General features: G+C 40.0%; 1 protein-coding gene across 4 annotated transcripts in view; it reads right to left on the bottom strand.

The window, feature by feature from the left end:
• LOC133482599 (thymocyte selection-associated high mobility group box protein TOX-like) overlaps positions 1 to 13,591 on the bottom strand; it is a 118,124-nt gene that overhangs the window by 6,390 nt on the left and 98,143 nt on the right. For all 4 annotated transcript variants that reach the window (XM_061782900.1, XM_061782917.1, XM_061782890.1 and 1 more), the window contains 2 exons: positions 5,742 to 5,972; positions 171 to 251 (listed from right to left, as the gene is read on the bottom strand). In XM_061782900.1, coding sequence (XP_061638884.1) covers positions 171 to 251; positions 5,742 to 5,972 — 312 coding nt within the window. The remainder of the gene's footprint in view (positions 1 to 170; positions 252 to 5,741; positions 5,973 to 13,591) is intronic.

Raw genomic sequence — 13,591 nt, 5'->3', positions numbered from 1 at the left:
TTGCACCCTAAGGAAAGCAGGTATTGTTCCAAATATGGCTGGTTCTTTTTGCATCTAATGCCCACCCACCACCCTCTCCACCAACAGAGGCCCCTCCCAGCCCATTAGCGGGGCTTTTCCAGCCAATCCATCATCAGTCTATGCTGGTGCCTGTGTGTCATAAGCGTTACCTTGGAAACCAGACTGGCTCTGTACGCCGCCAAGGCTTTCAGGTACTCCTTCTTAGCCGCCTCAGTTTTCCTCTTGTAACCCTGAGAAGAAAGGTGAAAATCAAAACATGCGGATTCGGGTGAGATGAGAGTTTGACATGCTCATGCACACGTACACACGCATGCACACACAATGTTTCCCCTTCCATCAAAGCCAATGGTACAGAAAACTTTTATTTCCTCACTGCAGCACTAATCCGGCCTCATCTCAATGTGTCTCTCTCTATTGTATAAAACATAATTTCCATCCCAATCCACCCTGAGAAATGAACTGGAACTTCTTTCTTTGGCTCCCTTCAGCTCCCAAATATCAGCAGCACACTGACATTAGGCACTTGCTAGACTGGCTTGCTGCTGCAGCCCAGTCGTAAGGAGGGATTAGACAGCCATCTTTGTTATTACAGCAACAACTCTTGTCGATATAGGTTTTATTGGAAATGTAGACGTATGCAAAGGTTTTATAGTACCTGGGTAAGATGTACCGTAGCAGCTTATATAAATAATAAATGATAGGGATGTAACAATATTCACTATATTGTGAGATTAATTAAAAGTGCCTCGATATCGCAGTGGTTGTCTCTGGGTATAAAACAATGAGCTGTTTGTGCTTACAATTTAGTTTTGGGCCAGCGATACGCGCCCAAGCCGCTTAGCCAAGCTGCTGTAGCCATGTTATAGCACATTATTTCCTCATTAAGAATATAAACGCACCCCATGTGACGCGTAACCCATGTGACCACGTCACAAAAAATAAACTGATTGGCTGACTGACCCACGTGACCGAAAGGCTGCCTGGGAGACACAGGTGCTAGTAGACCTCGGCTTCGCGAACCCGCATCCCGGCCGGCGGCCACCGGGAACCTCCACGAGCGGGCCCTCCGCGGGCCGCCGCCACCGCTCCCCCTCGAAGAAATGAGCCGCCGAATTATTTAAATATATCGTCTCCGGTGGTGTACTTGTAATTGTTTATCTAAAGTCAAAAGTCGTGGGTGAAAGAACATCACACGGAGAGAGAATAGCGATTCCGACTCCCTGTTACAACATATCCTCCCCAATGAATTCCACCAGTTCCAAAGATGAAATCATAAAATGGGTCCACTCCATACAAATACAGATATCAATGCAAATATAAATCATCTGACATACTTCCCTCTCTTCAAATGAAATGTCCACATTAAAAAAAAAAAAACATATTATATAGGCTGCTCTGAGAAATAAATCATCCTACAATATCACTAAGCAGAGGAAGAGAAATTAAGTATTCCAATGCCTTTAAAAGTGTTCCTGCGTTTATGACTCATCTTGAATTTCAGGACTCAAGCAAAGAAATCACTGTTAGTAGACGAGGAAGTATCTAATTTCTAAAGCTATAAATTAAAAAAATATGACAGTAAATACTGTTAAATTAGTGAACAGACAATTTCTCAATGGACAGTTTTGTTATTGTGAGCATAGCATTGCTGCAGCAATAATACCGTTTTGGAGGTAGAGTATAGTATTGTAAACATTGGACAGATGGGCATAGAAGTGTAAGGTAATATATGATTAGAAGATGTATTTTTCACAAAAACCTGTGGGAAAACACACACAAACACCTAAAGCCCATTGAGAAGGACACGGCCAGTAAGCATCTTTGCCGCACCTGTACCGTGAACCTTCCTTCAAAACCGTGAGTTTTACAGCAATACCGTGACCTTTCCCACGATATTGCAATAATTATCCTACCGTGAGATTAATACCGTGATAAAACCGAACTGTGATATATATATATATATATATATATATCTATATAAAACAGTATATAGTTATATCCCTAAGAATCTGAATTCTTTTTCATACCTAAGGTGTTCTATTTTCAAAACAAAAGCACCAGCATACAAACTAGCTAAAAAATAAGAACATTCTCAACATGTCAATATGTTTTTATTAAGTAGAAATGTATAATCATGTATGTAATATGTGTCACATATGTAAATGACATATACATATGAATACTTTTTCTGCACGTATGATATCAGAGTTTGTCTTGTTTTATAGATGAGTAGCTTCCAATGTAGTAACTGATGGTGTAGTGGTACACTCGCCTGACTTTGGTGCAGGCAGCGTGGATTCAGTTCCCACTCAGTGACGGTGTGAATGTGGGTGCGAATGGTTGTCCGTGCCTATATGTGCCCTGCGACTGACTGGCGACCAGTTCAGGGTGTAGTCTGCCTTTTGCCCGAAGTCAGCCCTTCAGGGATAGGCTCCAGTGCCCCGTGACCCTAACCAGTGTTGAAAATGGATGGATGGATAGTTTGTGATGTATTAGATTATTGATACATACTAAATTTATTTCTGAATTCAAACCGTTTCCCATGTATTTAATGATGAAAATATAAGTAACATGATCTAGTTGGTGGTGGTTTCCCCACTATTATAGTATATGGATGTTTTTTTGATAATACTGATGAGATTAAGGGGTAGGAATGAATGATCATAATGTAAAATTATATGTAAACGGCAGGCGCAATTTCCTTGATCGTTTTTCTTTTTAAAATGTATTTCGGTGGTTCAATGGTTCAACTGTACATGTTTAAAATAGATGAATAAAAGCACCATGAAGTCACTTGAATAAAAGTATAGCGGTACAATCGTGCTATTGAGTACACTGTATCTGGAAAACATCCTTTCTTAAACGGAAAGCTTAATCATTACATGAAGCAAAAGAAGCCAACAGTTGTGCTTTGGCTTTGAATGGCCTCAAGGTAAAACATGATGACTTCCTACGCACTGTGGCAGAGCAGCGATGATGTTCAATAACGCAAAAGCATAAGGCTGCTTGTCATGAAAATGGGGATTGTCAAGATGCCCTTCAGCTATACAAAGGACAAGATGGACTAATTTCATATTCTTGCTAGGATCAAAAGCATAAAGAAAGTGGAACACAACATACGGTGGCTACACCGTAAAAAATACATTTGCCGATTATATTTTTTAACGATTGTCCAGTTCAGTCGTGTTCGGCCACATTACTTCCATGTACGGTGAGCCTTAGATGGCACAAGGAAGGTTGTTTTTTTTCCAGAAACTGTAAAAAAACCAAACAACAACAAAAAAACAACAACACATCTTTTGCACTTTTTGTTTTATATCTGATGCCACTGATGATTTGTTCTTGCATTTAATATCTGCTTGCTTTGGCAGTCAGTTGTGAGCATTCACAATGCAGAAGGCCCGCCACACACCAAGCGATGCGGCTGAATGCGACTGAGCTGGACAATCGCACAAAAAACACAGTTGGCAGCTCAGATGTGCACATTTGGTGAGAAATATAAGGAGAGAGTGTGGATATTTGAGAGGCTGTTGGCAAGGATCGGCAGAATCATTGAATGCACTTGAATATTTTTGTGACAGAGACTCTCCATGCTTCACTTTTTCAGCCACTGGTACATATAAAATTATAAAATACAGTATTGTATACATTCCATTGGTACAGTTTTGTTTTGGCACCAAGCAGGGGCTGGCTGACTGGATGTCACTTTGTATCCGGAAACTTATTTTTTGTTGTGAAAGCTTGCATGCATTTTAATTACAGAGACTCTCCACGCTTCAGTTTTTAGTCACAGGCACGTATGAAATTTTAAATATAGCTCAGTTTCATTGCAAAATACAATATATACAGTATATACTGTATTGGTACGGCTTAGCGGCGGCGAGCTGGATCTCCTTTTATACCCGAAAATGTTTTGTTGTGAAAACTAATGTGATACAATGTGGCGTTTTTGATTGGCTGTTACATCTGCAATGTTGCGACACAGTGCACCTGCAATTCAAATTTCGAAGCGGAAAAAGTAGTGGCTGACAGTCAGCCACTCGTGAAAACCAGTGGCGGAACCGAACAGACTGTGAAATAGTTCATTTGGGTTCGGCCGTGCTGCTCGGTGTGCGGCGGGCCTCACATACACATTGCAGACCATCCCAACTATCCAGGTGCATTATACATTCCCCAAAATATCCAAAAGTGGCCTTTAAAATGTCCAGCTTCAATAACTTTGACTGTGTTACTGCTGCTGTTTCCCCTCTCCTTCCTCTTTCAGTAGGTAGAATTAAATTTAGAGAGAAAATTATTTTAACGAGAGTCAGGGGAGCAAGGGATAAACGGTGGATTATCTTTAGAAAGAGGAAAAACTTGCTCATTAAGGTGAGTGGTATCTCACAGCAATGTTCTGGTAATTATACAGTGGATAATGCCTGCTGCAAGACTCACACGCACCATCCACTGTAAGAAAAGTATTATTGTGGGATATCATAGAAAAATAATATTCATTTTCTTATTGATTAATGTACAAAAAAAGATGTTTTAATGTTGACCCTAAAATCCCAGCTGTTTGAGGGACAGGAATGCTATAAATATTTAGCAATTTTTGAGAATTTTCCTCCTATATAGTACATGTTCCTGATGTTATGTGTCACCACAACAACCTGCAGAGGGCACAATAATTTAGCCTCAACTTGATGGACTGGGTGCCAAAGTAATTGCAGCAGAACGTTTGGTGTAAATAATGCCAAATAAATCTCCAGTATAACACAGACTGGTAGAAAGTGGAGTGAGGTTCCCAGTGCTGGTGAAGTTTGTACATACATATCACCTTTATGAACTCGACAGGCAATGCTTTAAGTAGGATTTTAACATCATTAACTGTCATACCTGTTTCAAGAAAATAAGTGAACGACAGTATAACAAAATAAAACAAAGTAATATTACTCACCGTTTCAACATGCATGAACGACACATAATGGAGAGGGAACAGAAATGTGTTTGCAGAGTGACACTGTCACTCAGTGGCCTGTTATAGGTGTTGCTGCAGTTAATGAATGTAGTATATAAAAGGTAAATTTACATGGTCATCTACTTAGAAAATTATTATTATTTTTTAAATTGATATTGAATTAGTTTTGCTGCCCAGATTGTACTGAGCAACTACACGCTTTCCTATGTTGCTGTAAATTCCATTTCTGGTTGTATGGTTATCGTTCCACTTTTCAACTTTTCCATCACTGGTACTATTCTGCAGTGGCATCACAAAAACACAAAAAGAAAAATCTAACCCATTTAAAATGATCATTAAACTGCAATCTCTCGAGAGGTGTGACATGGTAATGATGTGTGATCATAAGCTTTGTTTGACTTTTGAAAACGTATTTTTTCAGAAACTTTATCTGGAAGTCCAAATTGTGAGTTTGTGCAGTTCTGAGGCATTTGACTTTGGCGGTTCCAATATTGCTTTTGTTATATTTAGCTATTTAGCGTTTGAATGTGACGAGAAGACTTTCTTTTGTTATGACGTTATGTTGGATTGTGGAAGATAAATTTGAAATGATCAGATTTAAATTGTGAGGCAAAAACTTACTCTGATCTAACATAAAAAGGATTGAAAAAAAAAACATTTACTACTTCATAATTCATTGTAAATGAATACAAGTTCTGTCCTACTGCAGAAGAAAGTGTTGTCAACACGCACTTCCACAGATACTGTAGATGGTAGTTTGTACCTGCTTCTGTTCCTCTCCTAGGCTGTCCCACATGGAGGCCACAATCTTAGAGACATCGCCAAAGGTGGCGTTGGGGTTCTGACCCTTAATGGCCGCCTGGGTGTCTCGGAAGAAGAGCGCGTAGGCCGAGACGGGTTTCTGTGGCTCGTTGGGGTCCTTCTTCTTCTTCTTCTTTTGCGGTTTGGGTTTGGGCTTCATCATTTCTGCCGAGGACCGCTTGTCGTTGCTTATCTGCAATGGGACAGCAGGTCAGAAAACAGCTATTTAATCCAGAGATCAAAATAACTGCTTACAGTACATCAGGTACGAAGACGAGGAGCGTTTAAGTACATAATGTGTAAACACAATGCATTGACAAGGTGGGGATATAAGGATGACTGTTGTGTTTAAGGGCGAACTGCAACTGAACCCTCAAAAGGTGAAAACTGACACATTCTCTGAAGTGCGGCCACAGTTTGTTCTAAGAAATGGGAGCAGATCGATTTAAGAACTAACAGGATATCGGTGAGACTGTTTAGCCTCTGGGGTGTTTGAGAGCAAATCTGGCCAAAGACAGAAATAATTTACAATCTTCTTCGTGGCATGCTCCTAATAATATTCTTTCTAACTTTCAAACAATCTCAGATTTACCTTCACTTTGTGATAAAAGACAGTGGGCATAAAAAAGTGAAATCTCTATATTTAAAGGCTGTAATCACGTGGTTTGTCTACAATAACACAGTGCAATCTCACGCCACTTTCAGGAGGCATAAACTGCTCACATCCGCATGATGTGTAACATCCAATACACATGAATGCACTTTCATTTTCCGTGAGGGGGTTTAGACGGGGAGTCAAATCCAGGTCACCTGATCCTGGTTGTGATTCTGTATGAAAATTGCCTTCTTGGATGCAGAGAGAACGCATCAAACACAGGAGACAGAGAGGAAAAGGGCAAGGGTGTGGGCGGCGAGCGAGCGCCAAAACATTGCAAGGCAGGATGATTAGGAAGTAGTGATGGCTTGATGCTATCATTTGTATCGGTGGAAGATCAGTTAACCTGATGTCTGGATGGTTCTAAAAAAAAAGGCATCTTTTACCCATTAACATAATAGCAAATGTAATAGCGCACTGCCCATTATGAGTCAGTTTAGGTCTTCTGTGTGTTTTCCGGATGTCATCAGGATCTCATTTAAGACCTTGCAAGAAGAGCAAAACAGGAAACTGGCAGGTAGCAAACAGCAACTTGAAGACATTTAAACATACTTGAATTATGCTATATTTCCAATACATTATTATGATTATTTTTGCATTTCGGGTCCCTCAGCTTTTGGCACATATTGCACCAAATCCTCCTGACTTTTTGTTGATGTCAGTTTTATTTGCTTTTTCAAAAGGAGCCTTTTGCTTTGTTATAATTACTTATTATTATTGTTAAATTGTAATTATAATTACTGTCTCTTGTAACAATTCACATATTTTGCTTACTGTGATGTTTGTTTTGTAACTGCTATCACAGCGTTTGGATGCAACAATTTTCTGCCTAAATTCGACGAAGCAGGTTTAAGCAGCAGCAGCAGCCATGTTTGTCCTTTAACTGTCAAAGTAACAACACAAAATGAATGCCTTTGAAAGTCTCATTGTATCACCTGAGAACTCAAAGCCAAACAACAAGCTGTACACAGTTCTACACAGCATGAAATTAACTAATCAGACTTCAAGGTCTAGGAGCACAATTGGTGGCATAAGAAGACCAACAACAACAACAAAAAAGTACTGGAATGAAATGAATAGATGTTCCCATTCAAGGTGACGTGAAGACATCGCTTGTCTATTTCACAGCTTACAGGTAATATTCATTTCTTGTGTGCAAGTATGACTCGTTTCATTAAAACATAATCTGCCCTCACTTCCAGGCAATGAGGCAGAAGACAGGCATTAGATATGACATCTGTTCCATCCAAGCCTTTGAAGTGAAAAGAGACTCAAATGAAGGTAGGCAAAATTGAACTCACAAAATGGGGGTGGGGAAAGCTAAATACGGCTACAATATTTCACATGTATTTGTACTCTGGAGAGCATGATGACAACAGCATGCAACAACCTGCAATTAACTAAGACGATGGAACAATGGACACACTTTCATTTCTTCTCTTGGTTCTTCTCTTTTATTGTACAAAGGGTGATGAAATTACATTGGAAATGAAAGAACAAATAAAGCCCTCGGAATACTGTATGTCTCAAGAAACTAACTGGACTCGCTATGCTGAAATACAAACTAAGTATACAGTTAGTAATTGAATCCCCTTTTTACTCGAATCACAAACACGTTCCTCACATTATCCACAGGCTAAAGCAACCAGTAAATACACTGTAGCCTTGTAAGAGGCAATGAGCCATATTTGGTAGCTTAAACTTGAGCTCTAGTTAAAAATAAAGAAAACAAATCAATAAGACACTGATCAAGATTGTTATGTATGGAATCACAAGGATTTACCTTTTTCTGTGTTTGTTCTACAAAGCGTTAAGGATATGTTATGTTAGGTGGTTGTTGAGAGACCCTCACGTTCCTTATTAAACATTATGGCCTGACTGCATCAATTCTGGGCCATGCATGCTGCACACTTGACTTCTATCAATTTTCTATCAAAATTCCAAATTTTCATCAGTTGAATGCACACTGATTAGACTGTGTATGTAATGTTGTACCCCCTGAACTGTATTTGGAAGATGCTGTTATTCCATTGTTACGGCTATCAAGTAATCCAGAAAATGTCAACTATGTAAAACCGGAAAAGATCAAATGTAAACGGGTGCCAAACCTCGATAAAATGGAAAATTCCCTATGACGACCAGTAGGAGTCACTATTGAAGTGATGTCATGTTGGGTGTTGAGTCATAGATTAGTCCCTCGGATGTACTGTATATCGTCAAGCTCATTGAGGGGTTGGGAAGCCACAGCATTTAATTAATATTACAACTCCAACTCTGATGAAGATGAGGATGAGGATGATGTCAGTGTTGATGGGGGATCCGTATTGCTTTTGCCATTTCTGTTTGAACTGCACCTCGAATGACTGTTCACATACGTTCAATCTAAGTAAATGCCATTCAGCATCAGAGCAGGCTATATCATTTACATTTATCATCAACAGAGATCTATAATAGGCCTGACAGACGTTGTCAGACATATTCTTGCAGCAAACTAGTAGACAAATTGTAGGTTGACCGGTCAGATTGACGCTGTGGTTATAAATAAAAGTATTTTCACTTCTTGTAGGTTGTTGCTGGGTAAGAGACCACCATCATGCTCTTTAAGGACCAGTGGAGTCTAAATATATATTGCACTCCGCTTTCTAGTTTACCATCAAAAGACTGAACTATGGTGTCAGCCTCAGCTTGCTCATCCCATCAGTTTCTGTTGTTTGAGGGGAAGCTAGAGACGGAAAGAGGGGGGAGGCGGATGCTCCTGAGGAGGGTGGGGGTCGCTGTAATTCCGAATGGAGAGCACTGCATTGGCAAGACAAGATTAGAATTGACAGCCTGATAACTGCGTCACAATGAAAACAGCAGCGAGAAGGAGAAGGAGAAGATGAAATAGCAAAAGGAGAGCTCAAACATGGAGGCTGACAGTTTCAAAGATGCGAAAATGAGACAATAAAAGCAGGTAACAGAGTGGTAGGGTGTGAATGCGTTTGCTCAGTCACAGACTTAATGCTCAGTATGCATCATCATCTTCATCATTGGATACACCGAGCAGCAGAGTGGAGATAGCTGTGCGCTGCATTGACTTGATAAAAACAAACCTCTCTTTACATGATGGCCATTGCAGCAAATCAGACACAGAGTTTACATTGTGCTCCCAAAACAATGACGATGAACACGACAATGGCCTCCAGTTTGAGTGAAAGGCGACACATTAAACATGCCTTTCATGAAAACAAATCTGAATATGCACTGGCATGAATAAGCTGAAAAACGCTTGATAATGTGCAGTTAAGAACTACATACAGTGGAAACAACTAGGAACAAAAAGTTTTGTATGAGATCATACTTTGATTTCTTCGTCAGTGAACGGCTTACATTTTATTTTACTTTTATGAAAACAAACATGACACATTCTTGAAATAAAGAACAGACATTCCAAACAAAATTATAGCTGCCTGAGAGAATTCCATGTTTGCTATACGGCACAGTGCAAGGCGCAGTTACTGTCGCTTTTTATTTGACGGTCTGAAATTTGAGCATAACACAGCGGCCACAAAAATTCCCACAGCGGAAGGAAAAAAGATTTGTTCGTGGCATGTAAATGACTCGCAGTGCTTAGCTGCAAAGAGTCGAGACTCATAACAACTGTCAGTGATGACAAGAAATGATGATTCATGTCATACAGTTTAATTGACTGCACGTATAACTCACTGCGTTGTCTATCGGGAGTGCATTCTCACTCTCAACAGTGACAACTCACGGGACACAATGACAGGATAAGATCACATTTAATTGGCTTTGTTTGCAAAGAGTCATTTGATTTCCAGATGCCAACAGCTGCCGACCAGGACCGCAGGCAAGGGGTTAAGAGCAAAAACATCAGTTAAAATGTTTATGAGGGCCACGGTATGTTTCGCTGTGGCGCAGCTAGCAAGGATCCCAAAAGGCAGGAATGTGTCTCATTTGCAAAAAAACACAAGATGTGGCTGCAGTCGCAAAACTTGTTTGGATTGTGTTAGGTGCTAATTGTGCGAGTCAAGCAGTCACACGAATACCAATGTGGGCCTGCAGAGAGAGGGAGTACCATCTATTTGCTACGATTGGTACTGGAGATCATTCTAATAATACAAAACACTCTCTTCGTAAAAACAGGACACATTTATCCATCCGTCACTCTTCTAAAGAGTCCTAATTAGGGTCACGAGTGGGCTTGAGGCTGTCCCAGATGACTTTGGGCATGATGCGATATACACCTTGGACTGGTTGCCAGCCAATCGCCTTCACACTCACATTCAATGAACCTAACATGCATGCCTTGGAAATGTGCGGAGAACATGCAAACGCCACACAGGAAAGCCTGAGCTAGGATTCCAACCCAGAACCTTTTGACTATGGGGCAGATGTGCTTACCAATATATCTCATGATGCTCCAGGACACATTCTCTTTAGAATATTTATTTACATTGCTCAACAGAAATGAGTACATCACATTTGAAAAGTACCCATGAGCTTTTTATCCATTTCTCAGTGAACACAAGAATATACAGTATATATATTTTATTTTGATGGTGATTAAACTCACTTGTGTTGGAATTCTTTGTGAATTGTATTTTTTTAATCTAATACTTTTATGACATTCATTAATATGTACAAATCTTTGTAAATTTAAATGAATTTGCCAGAAAAAGCACATTTTTGTGAGGACACATCAATGGAGTACATTTGTCTTGACTTTTATCGAGAAATATGTTACATTCGAAAAATCTCACAGGACACTAGCAAACAAAAATGTCACAGTATAAATACGGAAATAATGACGATCCCGTCTCAATTTAGTCACTCAGTGTGAAATCTGGGCGTGTTTAGTTGAACACAAAGCTATTGTTCCATTGCATGAATGGCAACAGGTGGATACACAATTATGTACCTTCTGCCATCTAGTGGAAGAGCATTTAATTGTGTTCCCTGTCACGAGACACAGATTGATGAACAAAGATACATTATTTATAAATAAATAATCACTTTTGGGCCGACTGGTTAGCACATCTGCCACACAGTTCTGGGACCCGGGGTTCAAATCCGGCCCCACCTGTGTGGAGTTTGCATGTTCTCCCCGTGCCTGCGTGGGTTTTCTCAGAGCACTCCGGTTTCCTCCCACATCACAAAAACATGCATGGTAGGTTCATTGAAGACTTTAAATTGCCCGCAGGTGTGAATGCGAGTGCGAATGATTGTTTGTTTCTATGTGCCCTGCAATTGTCTGGCGACCGGTTGAGGGTGTACCCCGCCTCCCGCCCGAAGATAGCTGGGTTAGGCTCCAGCGGTAAAGAAAATGGATGGATGGATGGCCCAATTAAGTCAAATTACATTATTATTTCCCGTGGCACACCTGCTCTGTCATCTCTTTAATGTGCCGCAGTACAGTGGCTGGGAATTACTGGAAAATATTGATTCTGAAGGAAACTCAAGGTTGTCTAACAAATCTTTTGGGGAGTACTACCCCAAAACATTTCTAATTAAGAATAGACACCAATTCTTAAGATATGGTTGCAGGAACATTCAGCAAATGCAAATGTAGTACATTAGAGAGCTTCTCCGCAACACTACAAGCATATAGAGCAGTGCAGTGCTCTGTGCAACTGCTATATGCACTCCAAGCCTTAGTGGGTTTATAAATAGATACATGGCCATGGTTAAAGCAGCAGCACCAGTGAGAATAAAGCAATTTCAAAATGCTATATGTAATTTTTTGACCACTCCCATCACATGATGTACCCCATATTAAGAAACATAAAGTAAGCATGCACCAATGCAGTTGTTAACATGCTTGTGTAAATATCCAGCCACTGAAAAATATTTTACATCTACTGTAATTTTCAGATTCAGGTTGAAAGAAAACAAAATGAACACATTTCATGAATAGGGTAAGAAACCATGTGTCTTATAGTTTGCGTTGATTGCATGCATTTAGTGGTTATGTAGATATTCATTTTGCTTTCACGGACATCTGCAAGCAATATCCAACACTATCAAAATTGGTCTTGTATAATGTGGTGGACAAAAAGAGAATGTAAACAAAGCTGTTTGATGCTTAAACCTTCTGACCATGAATGGAAAATATAAAGTACTACTTTTTAAACACTACACAACATGTGATCATCTACTTAAATGTCTCCCCACACATCTTCAGATTGTATAAAATCTATAAATCACCCTGGATAGGTGACGTTTGGTGGTTTTAGACAAATCTTGAAAATATACCATGCACTTTTCATCTGGAAGCTATTACAGCGCCATGTCAGAGCAGGCATCTGTAAGCAATGAGCAGCACTACATGTCAAAGCCACCTCACAGATCCCTGAGCAGAAAGAAGCAGGCAATCATTTCGATAGCAGCACTCATCAAATAAAAATACAAGCCAGCCCCCACCCCCCCACCCCCCAAAAAATAAAATAAAAACAAACAAACAAAAAAATCATCATCAACCGCAAGTGCTTGGTTGTTGTTTAACCCCCAACACCCTTATATTAGAAGACGATCATTTGGACAAGATCTAGACTAGATAGTGTATTCAGTCCTCAAGCAGGTCTATTCAAATATACAGGGCTATTAGGCTGTTGGATGTGCCTTCAGACCGGCAGGCCGCACCAGTGAGCTCGCAGCTAATATTACATTTTCAGATATTTTAATTCCAACTTCAAACCAGAATCAAAGCAGAAGTCGGTTTGCATGATTTAATAGAGGGTGGAAAAGCACTGACAGCATTGAGGATCTCCTCTGAGCACTGGACTGACTTAATCAACCTAAATTGCAAAGTCGTGACCCTTGTATTTGGTAATGTGGTCAAAACAGTGGCAAGTGTGAGCTAATTAGATTAACGGCAGTTTAACGAGCTGTTGGAGGGGTCCGTGCAGATTGGATTTTAATAAATAGCGGCAAAAAGCATCTGCTGTGCACTTCCTGGATCTGCTGGCATTCTAATTGGCCCCAGTGGGTTGCTCTAGCTCAGCACCCCAGTGTGCAATTTAGAGGAGGAAAAGGTAAAAAGATGATTCTCCATCTAGGTAGAAATGAGACAGGATCTTTCTCACAGTTAAGACTTTATTAGCACTGGTATAAAAATAAAGACTTTGTCCTAGCACTCACATTGTCCATTTTGTGGA

This window comes from Phyllopteryx taeniolatus, chromosome 1, assembly GCF_024500385.1.
Source record: "Phyllopteryx taeniolatus isolate TA_2022b chromosome 1, UOR_Ptae_1.2, whole genome shotgun sequence".
NCBI lineage: Eukaryota > Metazoa > Chordata > Actinopteri > Syngnathiformes > Syngnathidae > Phyllopteryx > Phyllopteryx taeniolatus.
Note: the sequence above shows the minus strand (reverse complement) of the source record. Positions and strands in the feature narration are given on the sequence as shown.